The sequence below is a fragment of the Chiloscyllium punctatum genome, chromosome 7, assembly GCF_047496795.1.
Source record: "Chiloscyllium punctatum isolate Juve2018m chromosome 7, sChiPun1.3, whole genome shotgun sequence".
Taxonomy (NCBI): Eukaryota; Metazoa; Chordata; class Chondrichthyes; order Orectolobiformes; family Hemiscylliidae; genus Chiloscyllium; species Chiloscyllium punctatum.
In genome coordinates this window covers 74239443-74263589 of record NC_092745.1, presented here as the reverse complement: position 1 = coordinate 74263589, position 24147 = coordinate 74239443, and the positions used below count along the sequence as shown (strand labels likewise).

Sequence of the window (24147 nt, the reverse complement as noted above, 5' to 3'; positions counted from 1 at the left end):
TTTTTAAAATCATTTTCAGCCTTTTAAATTTGGGTCACTCATAGGAGATGAAAACACATTTTTTGCTTGCATTAGCTATATTAATCAAACTGCACAAAGTCACGATTTAAAAATATTTTCCAAAGCAAAATGATTTTAAAACACTGTCTGATTGCAATCACAGATGCCAGATTTTTCATTCAGTGATACGCAAATAAGTTTGAGGAGAAAATTGAGAAAAATGAAGCACTTTCCAAAATAAATGCAAACTTTCCCTGATTACATCCAAAGTGGAAACTCTTAACCTGAATGTGCGTCGGAGTTTCAGACATGGGCCCAGCACCATTTGAGCCCTATTCCATACTATACAACATCTGCAAAGACATATTTTTCATTGCCGTTATCAGATAATGATCTAAAGCAGGAACCACGGTTGATTTTAACCCCCTGTTTGACGCTAACAGAAACCAGCTATACAAATCAAACCATTCAAGAATTCTGTACAGGAAGATGGATGAGATGAAGAGAGGATGAGATAAATTGGAAATGATCAGTAGGCACCATTAAACTTTGCTTTTGAAGATCTGTTTTTGAAGGGAAATCTGAGAGTTGAGAGTCTGGACATTCTTGCAGCAGAGGGTGTGGTAAATGTTTCTTTTTAGAGAAAGGAAGAAAAGCTTTTGGGACTAAACAATCTCATCTCTGGCAGACCAGGAACAGAAATTTCAGAGACTACTGCAGCACCCAAAAAGCAAATAAAACAGGGTGAGGATGGAAGTAGTGGTAGCAAAGGAACAATTATCGGACAGGTTTCCTTTCTCTGTCTGTCAAGTTGAGGGAGATAGATGAATGCATATTTTAAATGACAAGATAACTGATATATCCTGGTTTAATGACTTGCGTCTACAGCAGGTAATTCAATCCCCATTTTCCACACAATTTCAAACACAGTTTAAAGAAAGACATTTATTACAACAAAAAAGAAACTTCAAAAAGTTAAAATTAGTTCTAACTTTTTTCAATAGATTCCACAGTTAAATTCAATTTCAGAAACATGTTTAAGAAAGAAATATTATTCTGCATTTCAATGGCTCAGTAATAAATACACAAACCAATGTTGTATCATCTTACAAAGACCAGGAAGGACACATGTTAGTAAGTGAGTCTGAGATCCACCCTTAATGCCTCTGGGCTAGGAAAGGGAAATACAAAAATATACTCAGCCAATGATCTTGCTTCTAATCATTATCCAGTCATTCCTCCTTTTAGAAAGTATATATAGACTTCGAGCAAAGTCAGGTCTGGACTAATGCTTTGTCCCCATCAATATTCTCTTGATTCCCCACTCCATTGTGCACGTTGACAATGTTTGCCCCCTTATCTTGCCTGAGAGGGAGTTCTCATAAGAACAACCCTCAGCAATTTTTGACATTCTACTCTGAGGATATGATGAGAAGGTGCTGGTGTTGGACTGGGGTGGACAAAGCTAAAAATCATACAACACCAGGTTATAGTCCAATACGTTTATTTGGAAGTACAAGCTTTCGAAGTGCTGCTCCTCCATCAGGCAGCTAGCTAACTTACAAAGGAACTATAAGCTGGTGTTGTGTGATTTTGAGGATAAACATTCATAGTCCAATGAAGTCCTGTGCTCTCCGAAAGCACATCTACACAATCTGCATAGTGATAGCATTTGGTTTCAAATATTGAATGGTATATGACATTCAGGAAGCATAGGAAGCTAGGCAAAGGTGAAGGGATGACACACCTCAGCAAAGATGGTATCGGTACAATAGTTGGATATGACCTTAGTTCAGCAGATCAGGTTGCAGAACTGGTTTGGGTGGTCATGAGAAATAGTCAGGGAAAGAAATCACTTCTGTAAATGACCGGCAGACCCTGAACAGTAACCACAATGTGGAAAGAAGTATATAAGAAAAGATATTAGGGGCTTATGATAAAGGGGCAGCAATAATCATGGGGGTTTCAATCTACATATAAATTGGAAAAGATCAGACTGACAAAGATAGAGAAAATGTGCAATTTATATATACTTTAACATAATTTCTTTTGGAGTTTTGAATTTTAAACTCATGGCACAAAGCTTTCTGTATGTCTAAAGGTGTTTAATAATTAACTGGTAGGTATTTCTGCAGATACAGTGTTTTCTTTTTAGTCTGAGAGAGGTAGTTTGGGAAGTTTAATGGGGATTTGCTTATATTGAGAGAGCGTATGAGCAAAAAATGTGAACAGCATTCTGCATTAGGCCATCTGAAATTTTTGTTAGGCTTAAGGGAAATTCCCAAAGCTTGAAAAAAAAATTCTTATAGTTTCAATTTGGGCAGTTGTTGCAGATGTTTGGCTGAAGTTGGATATACAAAACAGTTGCTTCTGAGAAAGGAGAGTAGTTTAGCACTGAGAAGAAATAGGTTATCTCTGAGTAAGGAGTTAGTTTAAAAATTTGATACCAGAAGTGTTGGATCACAACTCTGATGTGATTATTTGAAGCTGAGAAAATCTAACCTAAGATGCAGGAAGGCTCTAGAAAGAGGCTACCAGATTATCAAGACAGAGAATTGAAGCCACTGTTAAATTACCTTATAGATGTGAACAGAAGGAAATTCCCTCGATGTGAGTACTGTAAAGGAGTGCTTTTGAGATTAATTAGAATTGTATTTTGTCATGTTTTTCAAAAACTTTAAATGTAATACATAAATTGTTTGGTTTATTCTATCTTCATTTCTTTTAAAACCCAAATCTGCAGCATTGTGAGTCTGTACTTCAATGAAAGACCACCTTGTTAAAACAAAAGAAAAAAAAATCTATCAAGCCAGATTTCAATCTGGGATGTCACTTGTTCAGTAATTACATCAATTGGGATCATAACAACTGAGACTCTTGGTGGGATTTTTAAATTCACTCAATTTAAAAGGGACCTGTGTCTTTCTTTTTAAAGTAATGGCTATGAGATGGTTCTGGACATAAACCAGCTATACCACGGTGATGTCTATTGCGTGGAATTTGGAAATGGCTTTGACTGTGTCTAAGCTTTCCTGAATTGGAAGATATTGGTGGAGGCAGGTACAATTAGCACATTTAAAAGGCATCTAGATGGGTTCAGAGGAATATGGAACAAATGCTGGGAAATGGGACTTGCAATTGGTTTAGGATACCTGGTCAGCATGAATGAGTTGGATCAGAGAGCCTGTTTCCATGCTGTATAGCTCTATGACTGTATATAAATGCTGATTGTTTGAAATCTTTGACTAAAGGTAAACGGAGAGAGTTAGCAGATAAAATGAAGATATAAGTGAAAGCAGGAATTGGTAAGGATGGATATTTCAAACAAATATCCTATATTTAGAATAAGAAAAGAAACCTGAATTTGAAATGTCACAACTGGAATTAGCTAAGATACAGTTAGAAATGAAAAGACTTGAATTAGAGAAGAGAAAGAAAAAACAAAGGGAAATAGACTTTAAAAACTTGAAATGGAAAAGAGAGGAAAAGCAGACTAACACAAAAATTGAGGAAGCAGTCTCAATGAGAAGTTCATAGCTTTCCAGAGAGTCTATTAGAGTAACATGTTCTGGAACCAGCCAGAGAGCAGGCTGTACTAGACCTGATATTCTAATTTCTGATTTATTAATTCTGTCATAATGCAGAATACCAAGTGTGGTAGCAGTGATCATAATAAGTTTCAATTTTATATTTCAGTTTGAAAGGGAGAAGAGTGGGTCTAAGTTTTATGTTAAGAAAGGGAAACTATGTGGACATAAAAGTTTGCCTCCTAGCAAAACTGAAGTTAGGAAGCAGATCATAGAACGCAATGGCAGACTCTTATAGGGATATATATTTCAGCATGCTCAGAATAAATATCTCATTACTATACAAAAACTAACGGAAGAGCCCACATGCCAGAGTAACCAAATAAGTTCAGGAGAGTGTTAAACATGAGAAAACAAAGCATAAAATATGGCAAGAGGAGTGCTGAGTCAGAAGATTGGTAAGAATGCAAACAGCAGTAGAAAATGACTAAAAGGTTAATCAGGACAAATAAATTACAGCACGAGAGGAAGCTGGCTAGAAATGTAAAAATAGATCACAAGAGTTTCTATAGGTATTTAAAAAGGAAAAGAGTAAGTAAAGTGAGATTTGGTTATCAAGACAATGAAAATGTAGAACTAATAATAGATACTAAAGAGATGGAGGATGTATTGAGTAAATACTTTACTTCTGTCTTCATCATGGAGGATACAAAAGTATCCCAGTGATACCTGTAAAACAGGTAATTAAGGGAAAGAGAAACTTTGTGAAATTATAATCACTGGGGAAGGGGAACTGAGCAAACTAATGGACCTGCAGGTTGATAAATCTCCAGGTCCTGATGGATGTCATCTGAGGGTTTTTAATATGACAGGTGATCCATTGGTATAAATTTTCCAAAATTTATCATATCCATAGAATCCCTACAGTGTAGAAACAGGCCATTTGGCCCAACAAGTCCACACCAACCCTCCAAAGAGTATCCCACCCAGACCCCTACCCTATTACTTTACATTTCCCCTGATTAATGCACCTAACCTACACATTCCTGAACACTGTGGGCAATTTAGCATGGCCAATTCACCTATCCTGCACATCTCTGGATTGTGGGAGGAAACCAGAGCACCTGGAGGAATCCCACACAGACACAGGGAGAATGTGCAAACTTCACTCGGACAGCCGCCCAGGGTGCCTGACTCTGTGAGGCAGCAGTGCTAACCACCATGCCACCCTAATGTGCCACCATATTCTGGAAAAGCTCTATTAGACTGGAAAAGAGAAACTGAAATCTCATTATTCGAGAAGGGAGAGAGGCAGAAACTTGGAAGTATAGGCCAATTACCTTGATGTCTGTCATGGGTAAAGTGTTAAAATGAATTATTAAAGGAGGTTATAACTGAGCACTTGGAAAAACTTAAGGTAATAAGGATGGGTCAGCATGGTTTTGTGAAAGAGAAATCATGTGTAATCAATTTGTTGGAATTTTTTGATGGAGTAACATGCACTGTGGATAAACTGTACTCAGGTTTCTAGAAGGCATTTTAAAGGGTTTCACAACAAAGATTATTCCATGAAGTAGGAGTCCATGATGCGGGGATAACATACTGGCACAGACAGAAAATTGAATGCTGAAAGTAAACAGAGAGAAATGGGTCTTTTCCAGGCAGGATGTGTTGGGTCCAGGAGTAGTCTTTGCTGAATAATACAGATATATATGGAATGTATCTTGATTAAGGCCTGGAGAAGCAGGCAGAGTGCTGGAGCTCCAGGTTATTGCTCTGACTTTCATGCTGGGAACTGTTGCCATGTAGTTTCGATGCAGTAGATAGAAGCATGGAAAGCTGCATATCAGTGAGGCCAGATGACACAATAATGAGGATATTATTGCATGCAAACTAGATTCTCACCAACTGGCAAGTTTCTCGTTTTGCCCATTCAATGCTTGGTTCCAAAATGGGACCGATAGCTGTCAATGACAAGAAGCCCCTCAATGCTGATCTCATGTAATTCTCCCAGCTTAGTTTCCAACGTTTTCATTGTTCAGGGGCTGGGATGATTCTGCCCAATTGTTCCGACTGAAATAATCGATGATTCGAACCTCTTTGCCACCTTGTTAAATACAAACATCTCAATGATAAGCAGAAGGTGGTGATTCAGGCATTTAAGTCTCTTCCAATAATCAATAAAATTGAGGCTGATTTTTACGTTTCAAATTCCATGTTTGCAAACACCCAATAACCTTCTGCTTCCCATACCAACAAGGATGTATTTACTTCCTTCTAATGCAAAGTTGTACAGCAATCAGTGAAATAAAAGTACTCTCCTCTGTTGGAAAACCCTAATTTTAAGAGGCTCCTGTGGTTACAAACCCACTAGAGAAAGCATCCTTTTCACCGCCACCCTGTCAAGACCATTCAGGATCTTATAAACATCAATTAAATCAGGTATAAAATCCTTATTTTTACGTTCAGTTCCTCTCATAATAAAGGACAGCATTCCATTAGTCTGCTTAATCACTTGCTGTACTTGCTTATTCATTTGTTGTGACTTATGTACTAGGATTCCTAGGTACCTGCAGACCTTGGAATTCTGTAGCGTTTTCCATTTTTAAAATACTCTGCCTTTTTATTCTTCTTGCCAAAGTGAACAACTTCACATTTTCCTATTTACATTCTATCTGCCAGATTTCGTCCATTCACTTTATCCAGCCCTCTGCCTGCTCGCGGACCTCTGTCATGCAGTGATCACTCCTACCTTTCCTCTCCAGCCAGCAGGACCTTCAGTCTCTGATGGTAAAGAAATGTGCCAAAGAGCCTCTCCCATCAATATCTCTCCTTTGCTTTCTCCTCGCCCCTCTACGCCCTGAAGAAGGGTCACTGGACCTGAAACGTTAACTCTGCTTTCTCTCCACAGCCACTCCCAGACTTGCTGTGTTTCTCAACAACTTCGCTTCTTGTATCATCTGTGACTAATCTGCCCACACCAACCTGAAAATGACTTTCTAAAGTTCTGCATGTCATGCTTCCATGTTCTTTCTGCTAAAATGTATCACCGCATACTTCTATACATTGAACATCATCTGCCACCAATCTACCCCCAACTTGAAATAGTCCTTCTGCAGTCTGATATGTCCTTCTTATGGCTTACAATGTTTCCAAGCTCTGTATCATCTACAAACTTAAGATGATGAACTGCTAATCCATTGTCCAGCAAGTAGGGTTTCAAACCCATCTGTGCCATTGCTACAGTTATGGTCTAATATGTTGTTACCTTGCCTAAATGTATGTAAAGGAAATCTCACAGGACTTGAGACTCATCGATAGAGGTTTTAAGCATGAAGGGTACAGAATTTTGTGATTATGTTAGTGGAATCATTATTCGGAGGCATGGTCAAATAAATCACAAGTTCAATATTATAGCAGTTTGGGAATAACTTAGACAGAGATCAGTCACAGCAATTCATGTTGACTCACCCCTCCCCCTCCTTCATCTAGGTTTATTATAGGCCCAAAACATCACTCAACTGAGTTCCATGGCTGCTTGGTTCAGCTAATCACTGTCTGAACTGATAATATTTGAACAACACATTTGGAATTCAGTTTACAAAATTCAGAATTTCTTTAAGTAACCAGTCAAAGATTAAACCTGCAAGAGAGGCAGTAATGTTACCAAAATAAAATGTATGTGTTTAATACTGTTGAAAAATAGCTATGCCTTTGAAGTTCTCAATCATGTAATCATAATTGCAGGTAACTATTTCAAGCCTGTTTTCAAACAACCTCAAAGAACAATCATTTAATAGCTAACCATGGCTCAGTTGGTAGCATTCTCGTCTCTGAATTTGGAAAGTTATGAGTTCAAGCCTCACTCCAGGGCGTTCAGCACAAAAGCGAAGGAATGCTGCAAAATTGGAGGTGCTGACTTTCAGGTGAGGCTATAAACCAAAGGCATTTCAGGTGGATGTAATAAAACAAGGAAATGGACTGACAAACGTTCAGCCATAAACCAACATCACAAACACTAAATATCTGGTTATTTATCCTCTTGCTGTTTGTGTGATTTTATTGAGTGCAGGCTGGCTGCCTCACTTCCTACATGGTAACAGTACATTTCAAAAGTACATCATTACCAGAAAATTGATTTGGGACTCTCGCTTTCATTCTTAATTGTCTGTGTCTCTCCCTGAGCAACTACTCCTGTATCATCCCATGCTCTGGCCATTCTCTCTAATTCATCCATACTAATAATCCCATGAGAAAACAAACTGCTCAAACCTCAGTTTATTCAGTGGTTTGTACTCTGTTGTCTGGCTTTAGTCAGAGTGTCATTTAGAACATTATTGCAAACAACAGAACCAGAGGTAGGGAATGAACACTTATTACCTTGTGAGCCATGCTAGAATGCCTGATATGTGGCAGTCAGATGAAGGCAGGTTCTTGCACCAATATAAACTTTCCATTGAATTTTAACCAGTTATTCAACAACGTCCAGGCTTTATAACAATGATTGACTACTGGGTGATATTCCAGATTAACACTTCAGGTTGATATTCCAGGTTAGCATTCCCATAAATCTATGCATCAACATCTTCTAGACGACATTGAAAAATATTTGAAAATGAAAACAGCTTGCAATGACACAAGTCCTTGGTTTTTCAGTAGCAGACTAAGCTATCTCCACTCATCGACATGCTGATTGGTGTATAATCAACGTGCAAACTTGGCTAGTTGCAAGATCTGTGGATTCCATTAAAGCCCTGTTACAGTTCCTAACCGGAATGCTAATTGTGGCTCCCTCACCTGCCACCTACACAAGTGCTAATTTATAAACTATTTTATATAGAAAGAACTAGAACACTGTGCAGTATTAGAGTGAGCTAATGTGACACAAAATTCATGCCAAGAAAAATAACTCTAGAAAACAAGTCTGCCATGCCAAGTTTGTATTTTCAATCAGATTGTTGAGACAAGTCACCAGGTTGGTTATTGGTATGTTAGAGCCATGGTACTTGTGGAGCAAATTCAACTCCCAAGGTTGAAACTGAATTTCATACAATTTGCTACTTAGTCAGCTGACAACAGGAAGAGAAAAACAGAAGGAATGAAGCTGCCAGTTTGTCATAAAAATCCAACTGGTTCAGCGAAAGGAGTAGTACACGTGAGCACGATTCCTGGCCTTCCTCGGGTCTTTGGATCGGATGTAACATCACCCACATCCTGGAAACAAAATGCGAAAGGAAAGCTCTGGCATTTCCCTTGTGGAAGCGGCCCTTACACTCGGATGTACACTTGACCATAAGCTCATGGGACTAGGGAACATGATGCCCAGTCATCAGAGCTGGCAATGTCTGGCAAAATGAGAAAGAGAAAATACATTTTCAAAGTGATTATAAAGTGTGCAGACTGTTTGGAACCAATTCTTTCTAAGATTCCATAATGTTTTGATTGGGAACCTTCTTCAGCACATTTCCAGTGTTTTCTGTTTGTTTTTATTTTTGGATCTTTCTCCATAGTTAAGGATGCATACAAACAGATGTGGAATTGAGCTTTTTAAAATGCAGTGTTGGGGCTGGGTAAACATTCAACTAAGCATAACTCTGATGCAGGCTACAAATACCATGGGACGAACCCTACTTATTCCATCTATGTACAAATGTGGATCCAAGTAAAACAGTTCTTTCTGAATTAGGTGTTTATCTGACTCCAATTAACAGTACAATCAAAGTTTTTACTTCCTTGCCCAATACCCTTCCTGTTTTTAAGTTTTGTTCTTCAGTCCATTTATCTATTATGCTTCTTTCTCACTCACTCTATTAGTTTCTGCTTCTATCGTGATCATGTCTGTATGTAGAACCTGACAATGAGTGTTATGAGTCTGAAGAACAGCCTACTGGACATGAAACATTAACTGCTTCTCTCTCCACAGATGCTGCCAGAGCTGCTATGTTTCTGTTTTTATTACCCATTTCCAATGCTTTGTTTCTGAATGAGTCTTGCTAAGCTAAACATCGAAGCCAACAACAGTCCAAAATCCAAGCAAACGAGGAGATGTCAGCTTCAGCTGAATCTTTAGCATATTCACTTCTGAGCCAGAAGCTAGTGAGTTCAAGTTCCACTTTGAAGGTCTGAAACCAGAATCTGGGCTGACCCCTCAGTGCAGTGCTGAGGGAATGCCACACTGTTGGAGATGCCACTTATTGCATGAACCAAGACCCTTTTATCAGGTAGTGACCTCCAATAACCACCCACATCCTGTCTCAAATATCCTGGCCAATGTTTATCTCTCAAACGCAAAACAGATTATTTGATCATTTATTTTGTTCCTGTTTGTGGCATCTTTCTGTGTACAGAATCTGCTGCTGAGTTTCTTAAAAATACAAAAGTTTCAAGACTTCAAACAAACCTAATTGCCTATTAAGTAATTGGGGATGTTCAGAACTTCTGAAAAGTGCTACAAAAATAAAAGTCATTTTGAACTGTCCAGTTGCAGACATGGACCAATGCTCGAGAATCCCTACTGGAAAAGTCCTATTCCCCGTCAGTGACAACCAGACGTTGCCACAGACTGTACATAACAACTTGGGACCCTGAGTACTTGTAGCTCATCTACTCACTGAACTAACTAAGGAATCCTAGCCATTAACTAACATGGGAGAAGGGAGAGATCACATTAATGAGAGGACAAACCTGGTGATACACAAAAATTGAAACTTGTCCTCAAAACTCAGCATCCCACAAGTCTGCTCATAACACAGGAAATTCTAAATGGGATAAAAAGAAGCCAAAGAAGTAACTTACACCGTATCTGAACTTAAGAAAAATAATACATTGAATTTTATTGAAATATATTTTAAAATAAAGTGGAGTTTTGAATAAGGGTAGTTCATAATATCTTAGCTGCAAACGTAATGTGATCCATTCTATTTACATTGCTGTATGAGATGTGTAAAAATAGAGTTAACAGTAGAATGGGAAATCTACTGTTGTTTAATCATTGCAATTGAGGTTTCTAGCTGCAGATTTCCCCTATTGTTGGAAAGATTTGATCTGAAACTGCTGACTAATACAGGTATTCTGACTCAGTTTTTCTGAACACAATCAAAAAAAAACTACCTTGCATGCTGGGAACCCACATCTCTCAAGGTAAGGACTCATTGTCCATTAGAAGCAGTTGAACCACTTCATTTACTCTGTAATGCTGCCATTGGGTTGGGTCTGAAGAAGGTAATATATAACATTGCTTGCAGCACTAATGGTAACAAAAGCTGTAGTCAAAATGAAAAATGGCAGGAAGTGAAACTTTGGGAATTACAGAGACCATATGCTACCAAATAGAACACCAATGGTAATAATCTTCAACGTGAACAAATGCGAGGTCTTGCACTTTGGCAAAAAGAATAAAAGCACAGACTACTTTCTAAATGGTGAGAAAATTCGTAAAGCCAAAGTACAGGATTCTCTAAAGGTCAACATGCAGGTTGAGTCCGTGATTAAGAAAGCGAATGCAAGGTTGTCACTTCTCTCAAGAGGGTTGGAATATAAAAGCACCGTTGTGCTACTGAGACTTTATAAAGCTCTGGTTAGGCCTCATTTGGAGTACTGTGTCCAGTTTTGGTCCCCACACCTCAGGAAGGACATACTGGCACTGGAACGTGTCCAGCGGAGATTCACACGGATGATCCCTGGAATGGTAGGCCTAACATATGAGGAACGGCTGAGGATCCTGGGATTGTATTCATTAGAGTTTAGAAGATTAAGGGGAGACTTAATAGAGACGTACAAGATAATACATGGCTTGGAAAGGGTGGACGCTAGGAAATTGTTTCCGTTAGGTGAGGAGACTAGGACCCGTGGACACAGCCTTAGAATTAGAGGGGGTAAATTCAGAACAGAAATGCGGAGACATTTCTTCTGCCAGAGAGTGGTGGGCCTGTGGAATTCATCGCCGCAGAGTGCAGTGGAGGCCGGGACGCTAATTGTCTTCAAGGCAGAGATTGATAGATTCTTGTTGTCTCGAGGAATTAAGGACTACGGGGAGAATGCGGGTAAGTGGAGTTGAAATGCCCATCAGCCATGATTGAATGGTGGAGTGGACTCGATGGGCCGAATGGCCTTACTTCCACTCCTATGTCTTATGGTCTTATGGTCTTAACTGCCAGTTAAATAAATCACAAAAATTAACAAAAGAAACAGAAAGCAAGTGGGGGCAATTCAAGGATAATAACTTAAATCCACCAAAACATACTGTTAACATTCTATAAACAAGGAGAAGTTATCATGATGTTTGTGGATTGAAGGGAAGGTATGTGTCACAATATTTCCTTCTCTCCTCCGCAAGGTTTATGGCTTTCCAGCCACTGCTTTAAAGATACAGCCTATACAACTGGAAATGTCTAACTGACTACCTTGAGATGTTTTACTCCCCTTCACTTCCACTCATGACCTGACATACAAGTTCAACTCACATTGCCCATGTTGGCCATGCTGGACTCAAACCTTACAATTATACGGTACACTGGGGAGACCTCAACCAGTCAGCATTCTATCCCGAACCTAAACAGCTCGCAAGAAACTCTCATCCATAATATATAAGCAAATAGACTAATGACACATACCAAAAAGTAACAAAATAAAGCATTGAAGGATTTTAAATTGCACTTTCTCCTGTTCAAACAGCTAACTGACCATTTGTACCAGTAAACCTCAAACCACTGCTAGACCCTTACAGTGGACTTATTAATTGAGTTGTTTGAATTCACACCAGCTATTAAAATATGCCTGAGGAGCAGACAGCATAATCATAACTTACAGGCGATGGCCCTTTGAAAAGGAGATGGCTTCTTTGGAAGGGCTAGCTATTTTTTCCCCTTTCCTCTACTGTTATTTCAAAGCCCTGTAAACCTTTCCCTCTAAATATTTATCCAGTCCCCTTGTGAACGTTGCTACTGAATATATTTCCACCAACATTGTGGTCAATGCATAACAACAATGCAAAGGAAAATCTTTTCTCTTGGCTGTTCTGGTTCTTTTGACCTGAAATTTGTGCTGTCTGGTTTTTTCTGCCACAATTTTTCTGCCACAGAGAAGTGAAGGAACAAATGACTGCGCATCAATTAGCAAATGTGGCCCAGTAGAAATGGGTGGTACATGGCTGAGAAAAGTCTAAGGTTCCATCCTATTTAGCTGGCTCCAGCCATAGGGTTTAGTATGCAAATGTCCGGGTGGGATGGTGGAAGACAAGGAGGGAAATGGGGTCAGTGCCCTAGAATTGGGGAAGGACAGAAGAGGGGATTCAGCCAAAGGTTTTGTTCTTGAGTGCCCTGTGCTGACTATGCTCATATTAGTCCACATACACATAAATGGTGGGTGAGGACATGGTTCAGTCAGACTGTGAAGCTATCACAGTTAACTAGGAGGTCTCACTTACTGGCTGGACTTACATATTTTAGTTGCAAAATATCAGATTACCAGCAGAGTCAGCAAAACAAAAGCCATCCCTGATCCTCTTGAACAGCAGAGTGCAAGAGAACGTGGGTAAAAAAAAACCAGTGGCAAGATGATTCCAGAGGAACAGTCAAATATGAGGAGACAATTTGTATATTTGGAGATTAAATTGTGCAATTATAGGAACATCATGTTTAAGTATACAGGTCAATAGAGCAAGATCATTTACTCTTTACCCAAAAATGCCCATCTATCAAACCAGCTGGAATGAAGCATTTTTTAATGAGTGCACGATTGCAACTTTCTTAAGACTTCATTACAACAAATCAAAATGTTTCCCAATTTCTTTTGACTCTTTGCAACCAATTTGAAGTCCAAGCAGAGGTCTGAAACAAGAGTGTGACTTTGCAAGTAAATTTCTAATGGCTGTTTTGTTGGCTGTGTGAAACCAAACACATAATTCACACACATGCATGGAATGTTAAAGAGCAGGAATGTAAACGGCTTGTTGCCCTATGTTAGGATTAACACGCAGTCAAAATTAACTGCACTCAGAGCAAAAATAATGCTATTTATCATTTCACAAAATTCATGTGCACACAAGGCACAATTCTAAAAGGTAAAGCTCCTCAGAGAAACAATGACTTTATAGACAAACTATTTTTGTGCAGCTTTTAAACAAGGCCATAGTTAAGTGTGGCTGAAGGGGAATCAGAGTTTTAAAACATCAAATGGGAAGCTCACCAGCACACTTGCTGTTCACCTCTGGCCCCCTGAGCTTAATGACCACAGAATCATCCCATTCAACACAATGTAACTTTGATCTTTTAGTCAGCTCCAATCAATATTAAGATAAGGCTGTTCAAAGTCTGACTGTTTTAACAATCACAAATCATTCTGTTTCATTGAAGCAGTCCTTTAGTTAATGATCCAGCAATAGCACTAGAGCTTGAAGCTTGTATTTTTAGGAGCCCAATTCCACAGCCTTGGGGACTAAACGATAAATCCATACAGGTGTTGCAGCCTGCCATCATTGAACAAAAACAACAGCAATCCATTTCCAAAATTCATCGCATCACCATCTTCTACGTTGCTGTTTTGGCCATTCTTAGGAGACAAGCTAGGCCCACCAACCATGGGGATTGGGGTAGGGGAGCCTTCTACACCATGGCCGACCCAACACATAGAGACATACTCATATTTGAGCAGGTGCCCTAAATAACAAAAAGCAGCAGGAATCCTCCTGGTCTATTTCCCCCTCCCTTGTTCAGCCATCTCTCATTCACATCACTGCAGAGATTACAAACCAGGGATCAAACTTGGGATCTTGCCACCTTGTACCAGTCAGTACTACAAATGGTGATACATTTATTCACTGAATCAAGGCAAAGATCTCATTCAACGTGCTTTTAAAGTCTTGATAAATTACAACCATATAGAAACCCATTAACAATGTATAAACATTCATTAAAAAGTTGAATAAGAAAAAGACACACAACATGAGAACACGAAGTGATGAGAAGTAATTATGCTAATCTTTAGGAGATGAAGTACAAAGACAGAAGGATCTTTTTGTAAACATCTTAAAAACTAATTGTTTCCTATCCATTGAAATTTTCTTCAGAAGAATTCAGAAACTGAGCTGCCTTACTTTATTTAAGCCTCTATTGTAGGCCTACAAAGATCAAAATCAGTCCGGAAGTCCTTCATTTTTCCTTTATAGCTCACCTGAATCTGACCAAACGAGCCCTAAGGTAGAAACCCAGAGACAACAACTGCAGACCCAGTTTGACTAAAAGGCATAAGGACCCTCCGGAACATTAAGTAGATTTATGTATCCACAAGCTCCTGAAAACGACATACAAAATCACAGAACATTACAGCAAGTTTGCAGCCATTAAGATTGTCAAGTCTGAACTTGTATTGTTCTTCGCATGATTGTCTCATGTGTTCTTAAACATTCTTGTCTTTTAAACAACACTTAAATTCCCTTTTAAAGGAACGTAGGTTCACGATTGAGCAGCTGCAAATGCAAGAGTGTGTGCGTGGTTGAGTGAAAGGTGTGTGCAGTTGGGCAAGGTGAATGTGTGTTTGCGTGCGTGCAGATGGGTGAGAGAGTATTAAAGCACATGAGTGAGAGTGGGTGGGCAAATGTGTTAGTGTCAGTGAGGGATAGTGAACAAGTGTGAGTGAGAAGGTGCAAGCGGTTGAATGAGCATATGTGTGAGTCAGTGTGTGCATGCAGGCAGAGAGTTCATGTGGACACTGTGTACCTAGGTGCATGCTGGGCAGGTGAGGGAATAAGAGTCTTGTAAGTGTAAAAATACAGATGAGCGCGTGAGAGCGAATGTTAATTCCATGTGCTGTTTAGTCTGTTTACTCACTTAGGTTGCAAGCAAACCTCTAACATAGCTGTTATAAAAATGCATCCATACTGAGGAAGCATGATAGCAAGGCAATAAAAGTTGACATTTTACTTTGATCACAAATTAGCTTCACTCAGTTGCAAGAAGATCCAATCACACATTTTTAAAGACAGGAGCTGGAGAAACCTGGTGAATCGTTATGATAGCGTGTGGTATCAAACTCTACAGACCTAGCAGGACTAATCTGCCATTTCCGATGCAAGTAGTTCTGTAACTTGATCCCATTGCATTGCCATCCTCTTCAAGAGTACAGCAATGTGCGCAGGCACATTTTCTGCAATTAACACCAAGTCACAATCTTGTTATCAGTCTGGCAAGGACCGGGAAGATAGCAACACAGGAAAATGCTTTGTGATACTATAAGGGCAGTGGGAAGGCCCAGTCAGATTGGCAACTACTATCTCTGTTACTTAAGGCACAAAATAAGCAGGAGCTCCTAATGAAACACCATCCTGAGGAGATTAACTTTGTCAGGTAATGAGCGTAAGAGATTCAATTCTCATTCTATCAGTTTAACTGATATCAGCCTGACAATGACATTGAGATGAAGGATTCACTTCCTGCTCAAAGTGCAGTTGGGTGACAGTGAGGGCAATTTGTGGGGTGCCGTTAGGGGAACTAGAAAATGGGTGACAATCATAGAATCGCTACAATGTAGAAGCAGGCTATCTACATCAACCCTCTGAAGAGTATCCCACCAGACCCACACCCTTTCCTATTCCTATAACCCTGCATTTCCCCATGGCTAATCTACTTAGCCTGCCCATCCCTGGACACAATGGGCAATCTAGCACAGCCAATCCACCTAACCTGCACAGCTTTGAACTGGGGAGGAAACCCATGCAGACATGGGGAGAATGTCTGTGCAGAGTTTGCACAGACAGTCGCCCGAGGGTGGAATCAAACCCGGGTCCCTGCAGCTGTGAGGCAGCAGTGCTAACCACTGAGCCAGAGAGGAAGACAATGCAGTTTCTTGTGTATGTAGGTCAGACAAGGAAAGGGTAAGGTGCTATGTGGAGCTGCCATGTTTGAATAGCCAATTGCTGACACCATCTGTGTAATAGTAGGCGAACTTGCCCCAGGTTCAAAAATTGTTGTGGGACTCCACCCATCAACAGTCTACAAGGGAGAAAGAGTGAAAACTGCCAGAAGGAGTCCCACTAATGAAAGCATGTTATGCATGTTCCTGTCTCCCAACGATAATATAAGAAAGTGAATATGATCCATACTAACCACAAATTTAGCAGAAGCCAAGAACTGGCGCAGAGTCTGCAGAACACCCACTCACTCCATACCAACCCTCACTTTGTGTCTGTTAGTTTTCCTGTGGTCAACTCCATTTTATTTTGTTTGCTTGCTTGAATTATAAACTTAAAGTGGCTCAAATTCCAATTGTATGATATAATTTAAAATATCTTTTCGTGGTCACCCAGTTATATTATTATAAGTTACGAATTTTAATTCTGCTTCATGCTAAATAGCAGCTCTGGCAAAAACACTATCCTTTCTTCAGAGACAAATAAATATTAACCCTTACTTTGCTAAATAATTTGTGGAAATGTTCTACAAACTGCCTGTTACAGTGGAAAACAATGTTTTTTTTGGAAGCCAGATGATTGCCCAAGGCAAGTTCAAAAATACAGGTCAAAAGTTTAGAAAAAGCAAGACAGAAGATGATTCCAGGTGTGGAGACTAAATGATGGGAGGGAGACAAGAGAGATAGAGATGCAAGATACAGTTTGAGAACCTGGGAAAGAATCTTCAGAGTATATTGTATGGTGCAATGAGTCTTCAGTCTTTGAGGAATTCAGTCATTATAGGTAGGAAAGTCATAGAAATTTCTAACTCATCCCTGCTGACCAGATATTTTCAACAGTTCCATTTGCCAGCATTTGGTCCTTATCCCTCTAAGCCCTTCCTATTCATATACCCATCCAGATGCTTTTTAAAATGTTGTAATTGTACCAGTCTCCATCACTTCCACTGGCAATTCATTCCATACACACACCAACCTCTGTGTGAAAAAGTTGCCTTAGTTCCCTTTTAAATCTTTCACCTCTTAAACCTATGTCCTCCAGTTTTGAACTCCCCTATCCTGGGGAAAAGACCTTCGCTATTCACCCTGTTCACGCCACTCTTGATTTTATAGACACAAATAAGGTCACCCCTCAGCCTCTTACACTCCAGGGAAAACAGCCCCAGCCTATTCAGCCTCTCCTTATAGCTCAAATCCTCCAACCCTGGCAACATCCTTGTAAATCTTTTCTGAACCCTTTCAAGTTTCACGGCATCTTTCCCACAGCAGGGAGACCTGATGGTGAAGATTCTGAAGACTGGGCTCGAAATGTAAACTCTGTTTCTCCCTTCACAGATGCTGCCAGACCTGCTGAGCTTCTCCCAATGCTTTATTTTTGCTTCAGATTTCCAGCATCTGAAGTATTTTGCTTTTATTTAATTCTCGAGTTTGATATTGTGAAGTTGCAGCTGATTTTTAAAAATCTGTTCCAGGGAAAAGGGTTGGACCAGTATTTGTTGCTCACTCCTAATTGTCCTAGAAAAGGTTGTAGTGAGCTGCTGCCTGGAATTGCTGCAGTCCTCTGGATGCAGGGACATATATCGCACTGTTAGAGAGGGAATTCCAGGATTTTGACCCAGCAACACTGAAGGAATGTCTGGCTTTACGATGAGTCACAGAGATGTACAGCATGGAAACAGTCTCTTCGGTCCAACTCATTCATGCCAATAGATAACCTAAAAAAATCTGGTCCCATTTCACAGCATTTGACCCATATCCCTCCCATTTACCTTTCCTATTCATGTAACCATCCAGGTGCCTTTTAAATGTTGTAATTTGGCAGGGAACTTGAGTGGCTTGATGTTCCCATGTATCTGCTACTCTTGTCCTTCCACATGGTTGAGGTCATGGCCTTGAAGTGTGCTCTCTAAGGAGCTCAGATAAATTTCAGCAGTGTATCTTGTAGATGGCACACTCTGCTGCTACTCAGTGTCAGTCATGGAGGCAGTGAACACTGAAGGTGGCAACTGGCTGCTTTGGCTAAGATGTTGTCAAGTTTCTTGTGTGTTGTAGAAGCAGCACTCATCCAGGCAAATAGAAAGTATTCCCTCACACTCCTAACTGGTAATGTATAGACAGTCCCTGGGAAAACGGGAGATGGGCGGGGCAAAAGTTACTCGCGACTGACTTCTGAGCCTCTGAGCTGCTTGTATGTCTCGTCCAGTTTGATTTCCAGTCAATGGTAACCTACAGCATGTTGATAGTGGAGGATTCAGTCAAGGCAATGCCACTGAACAAGTGAAGATGAGATTCTCTCTTGGTGTGAATGGTCATTGTCTGGCACTTATTTGATGTGAATGCTACATATTAGCTCAATTATTACTATCATTATCATTAATATGTTGTCTAGGTTTTGGTGCATTTGAACGTGGACTGCTTCAGTACCTGAGGAATTGTGAATGGTGCAGAACATTGTGCAATCATCGATTAACTTCCTGCTTCTGACCTTATGATGGATGCAAGGTCATTGATGAAGCAGCTGAAGAGAGTTGAGCCGAGGACACTGTCCTGAGGAACTCCTACAGAGATATATCCTGGAGTTGAGATGACTGACCTCCAATAACCACAACCACCTTCCTATGGGACAGATGTAACTCCAACCAGTGGAGCGTTGTCCCAATAATTCCCATTGATTCCAGTTTTGTTAGGCCTTCTTGATGCCACACTCAGCCAAATGCAGCCAAGATGTGAAGGGCTGTCACCCTCACCTACCTCTGGTGTCCAGTTCCTTTATCCATGTTTGCATTAAGGGTCTTGGTGGAATTCAAACTGGACATCATTGAGCAGGTTATTCATTTGCAAGTACTCCTTGATAGCACTTTTGCTGACACCTTTCAGCACTTTGTTGATGTCTAAGTAAACCGACAGAGTGGCAGATGGTAGTGTTGGACTTGTCCTGCTTTTTCTGTACAGGACACATCTAGCAATTTTCCACATCTGTCAGATAGATATCAGTTTTGGGGGTGTACCCAAAATAGCAAAAGGAAGGACAATTTTATTGAACTCAGAAGAACAAGATAAATAAGACTTCAAAACAACAATAAGAAGAGAAATATCATGAGTCTGGAAAGAGAGAGAGACATTGCTTTATGACAAAGTGTTAGAACTCATCATTTATAGACCATTGGTGCTGAATTTAACGTACATGCTGTAATTGATGTGTAAACCATCCAGGAACTTGAGGAGGAAGAGATACTGTGAAGTTTCCTTCTGATACCAGCCTCACATGAACAGCTGCTCATCCTCAAACAGCCAATCAGTTTCATAAAGTTGCCGCATTTGTACACTGATTGTTATTGAAACATGCAAATCAGGGCCAGTACTTAAACAGCGCAGGTACCGTTTCAATGAGGAGATCTGTATTTCTGCATTGCCACTCAAACTCTCTGGCTCAGAAAACAAACAACTAAAACTGTGGTGCCTCATTCTCACAAGTAGCTAATTATGACTTTTCAAAATTGTTCACAATTTGAGGAAATTACCTTTTAACCCAATCTTTCTTTCCCTCTCTATTTCTCTAACTGTTATCATTTGATTTTAATTCAGTATTTCCTTCAGTTTTTTTTCTTAATTCTTAAATCACATTGGTTATTCACAAAGATTCCAAATGCCTTGTTGCCTTTACCATCCAGTTATCAGCTCACACTTCCAATAAGTCTGAGTTGAAGGTTCCAGACAAAGTCTCGCTGATACGGTAACCAATGACGACCAAAACCTGGGCCTATGTTGACTAAGCTGCACTGAATCAGCATTTCTACAGGTATAGATACCAAATATTCAAAAAGGATCAATTTAAGACAGTACAAACAAACAATGAAAGGATTTTCAAAAGTCATCTTTCTGAAATATTAACTGTTTCCCTCTCTGTAAATGCTGTCTGAACTGTTGAATATTTCCAACATTTTCTGATTTATTTCAGATTTCCAGCATCTGCAGTATTTTGCTTTTGCTTAAAATTCCAAAAAAACTAGTTACTGTCCAAGCACAATAACTTCCAGAACCCCGATCCAATGTGGAATTGTAATCCAGGGTAAATTGTATATTTGTTGAAAAATGTGGTGCTGGAAAAACACAGCTGGCCTGCTGTGTTTTTCCAGCACATTTTACAACTCTGGTACTCCAGCACCTGCAGTCCTCACTTTCTCTTAATTATATATTTGCTGTCCAATAGCAAGGTATTGCCTAACTCCACACAAACAGAATTAGGTCTGAAGTAAATATTTTACAGTTTATATTCCCTGACAGAACTGGTGAATGAATTGACTGTAAAGACCCATTGTAAACATATCCATTTGCCCAGCTTTTGGGAGCAGTAACAATAAGCAAAAACATATTTTGGGATGAAAAAAATCAATAATGTGTAAACCAAATTTTACAGGGAAAAGTACTGGTAAAGTATGATATTCTACAAAAAGTAGAAAGAGTATATCTTGAATAACTTTCCCATGCAACTCAATTAGATGAACAGTGACAGGACTGACCCTCCAGTGGATCTCTCTCATTTGCAATGGAACAGCACAGTAGGCGATTGTCTTTACAACAGAGAGGAACACACATCAGGTTTTAAATTCCTCTTAATCAGCGAGTTTACTGTTACTATACCATGTCATTATTGTCTTTTCATAGGGCAATTTTTAAAAAGTAACTACAGCCTCCACATTGACATTTTCTACTATTTTAACTGAACCAGTCTAATATGAACACCACATTATACCCACAAGTAAACCAGCATTGTGGAATGAAATAGAACATATAAGGGCTTTTGCCCGAAACGTCGATTTCGAAGCTCCTTGGATGCTGCCTGAACGTTTGTGCTCTTCCAGCACCACTAATCCAGAATCTGGTTTCCAGCATCTGCAATCATTGTTTTTACCTCTATATAACTTAAAGAGTTGGAAAACATCTTAATTATTAAATTTTAACTTCTATGCGCTTGGTAGAATGCAAGGATAATCTTCACTATGAAGACTTGACCAACTCTTGGGTTCCAGGGCGCGTGATAGTTTATTTGTAAGCTTCATCCACTCCAACAGTGGCCAGGGCATTTTATGCTAGTTAACCAGAAGAATTCACACTAGGCTATCGATTTACTATTTGCAGGGTCTGAGTGGGAGATAGATCTCAAGCTGAGAACTCACTCATCTCTGACACAAGAGTTATATTGCATTGTATACCCTCAGGGATAGAAACTGCCAACTTTGGCACCCCTGGGAGGCTTGGAGGTGGTTGGGAGGTTGATGCCTAATCCCTTTGCATTTTGGACACTTAGCAGGTCTGACAGTTTATTCGGAAATTAAAGTCTTGCAACTAACTAGCGAGCACGGCACTTTCCAAACTGAAAAGCAAAACTCAACTCCAACGTGAAAGGCTCCATGTTTGCAAAGCCTAGAGCCCGTTTACTCGAAGATGATTGAAAACAAAGATAAACCTTCCGAAGGGATTTATTTACAAGTACAGATGTTTTAAATCGCATTCAGGAACAAACAAAGTTTGTGCTTGCTAAAGTTAGATCTGAAATTGACACGGTGTTCACGTCAGTGACTTCACCTCATTTATTCAAAGTTAATGACAAGGACTGTCCCGGGAGAATAGTGGCAGAGAGAAATATTATATAACTACCATTCTACATGCATTTATCACCCAAAGGTTCTGCAACGTCTACACAACTTCGAGTCCAACCGCGTTCAAAGACTTGCACCAAATTTATTTCCATTTTAAAAAAAGCCTTCCAAAGTCTGAATAACTCGGGATCCGTTTTAACTAAACCTAACTCGCAGCTAATGTTTGCAGGGAAAAGAAAGCCTGAATTTGCAGACTATGCTGTTCCCTTACCGTTAGCGCAGCGGTGAAGCACCAGGTTGGATCCCAGGAAGAGGAGGAGAGGTTGGAAATTTGCAGCCCAGCCTCTGGGATGTTTAGCCCCGGGATGGTCCATTGCTGGATTCGCTGCTGCTTTTCGGCACATCCACACTCAGCGGAGATTTACTTTATCTCGGAGTTGTTACAGAGCCAGAGGGATTCTGTTTCGGCGTCTCCCTTTTTATTCTGTTGTTGCTTCGTCAAGCCCGCTTCTGCTTCCAGCCCTCTATAAACTCTGCACCATCGCCGCTGTCCGCTCGCACACGGCTTGTTGCTGCTCTGACTCGGGGATGTTGCAGACAGACTCCTCCAGGCTCTCGGGAGCTCTCTCTCAGTCCCCGCAGCTCAGCCTCGGTCAGTCCCGCAGCAGCTCAGCTGCGCCACCCTGAGCAGACAGCCAGAAATTCAGCATCACCCCACCGAGGTCATTCATGTCCCCCGGATTTCTCCACCCCTCAACTTAATGCTGCGTGAGGCAAGCAAACCACATTCTTGTCTCCACTTTCTTGCAAGAGGTTCCCCAATTTGTCGTCAGAAGGCAACCACTCAGCGTCAAGCATTACTGGCAGAAGAGGTGTCCCGCTGTTCCCACCATCTCATTCTCAGAAGCGTAGACAGATTGTTTAGGCAGGTTAACCTTTTTTGGCACCAAGATTCAGACCCAGGGTTCCTCCTGCCATTGCACCATATACCACACTAGAAAACAAAGTTAAAAATCACACAACACCAGGCTATAGTCCAACAGGTGTATTTGGAAGCACTAGCTCTCTGAGCACTGCTCCTTCATCAGATAGAAGGAAGCCTTTCACTTTTATATAGAGCTTCTCATCAACCGCCAAGCACCTCAAAACTCTTTGTGGCCCATGGAGTACTTCTGTAAATGTGCAGCCAATATGTGCACAGACATCTCTCACAGCAATCTCGCAATGTGATAACAATCAGGCTTCTGTCATGTTGATTGAGGGGCATATGTTGGTTAGGACACTGGGTTAACTCCCCCAATGAAATAGTGTGTGGGATCTGTAAAGTCCACCTGAACAGGGAGATGGGGATCTCAGCTTAACATCTCTCCAGAGGAAGCCATCTCCAACAGTGCAACATTCACTCAGTGCTGCAAAGCAGTTACTGAAGCAGAGAAATCCCTCCTGGCTACAAAGCAGGCACTGTCCAATGCAAGGAGATTGGCAACGCCACAAATGGGGCATAAGGGTGAGCAAGGTAACGTGTGAACCTAATGGGACAAAGAGCACCAGTACCACTCCATGAGGGTGAGAGGAAGACAGAGCTATGGAGAAAGAGATAAAATGAAAGAGGCAGTGAGAGGAAAGAGGAGGATGTAAAGCTTTGCCCTAAGTAACAATTGGCTCCAGTCTGCAGAGTTAAGCAGAGGGAGAGTGTTCAAACATCAACTTGCAGGGGGATAAAAGAGAGGAGTCAATCAATAACATGCAAATTTCTCAACCCTTTCAGTTTTACACTTGAGATTATTTTCACCTATTGCTGCAAGGTTTGCACCTGTGTCCATTATCCATTTTCAAACATGATGCTGCATAGTGCTGCAAACATAGACTGGGTGCAGCATCCTCAGAGGAGGTTTCCCTTATTCTGTTCAGAAAGAGAATAAGGCAGCTAAAAGAGGACAGAGCCCCATGTGGAAGAGTGATATTACACCTGTTACCGAGATGTGTTGACAGAAATGCAAGAATGGCAGCTCAATATTCCTGGTTTCAGGATTTTCAGACAAGATAGAGACAGGAGTGTTTTAAATGAGGGAGGAGGAGGATTCACAATACTGTTTTAAAACATCAGTAATACCTGT

At 40.4% G+C, this 24147-nt stretch overlaps 1 protein-coding gene across 4 annotated transcripts in view; it reads right to left on the bottom strand.

The window, feature by feature from the left end:
• ror1 (receptor tyrosine kinase-like orphan receptor 1) overlaps positions 1-22694 on the bottom strand; it is a 307932-nt gene extending 285238 nt beyond the window's left edge. For 2 of the 4 annotated variants that reach the window (XM_072574049.1, XM_072574050.1), the window contains exon 1: positions 22302-22694. In XM_072574049.1, the coding sequence (XP_072430150.1) occupies positions 22302-22434 (133 nt within the window). In that variant the 5' untranslated portion in view covers positions 22435-22694. The remainder of the gene's footprint in view (positions 1-22301) is intronic. The other 2 variants (XM_072574048.1, XM_072574046.1) reach the window with 2 other exon arrangements.
• Between the last annotated feature and the right edge of the window lie 1453 nt (positions 22695-24147).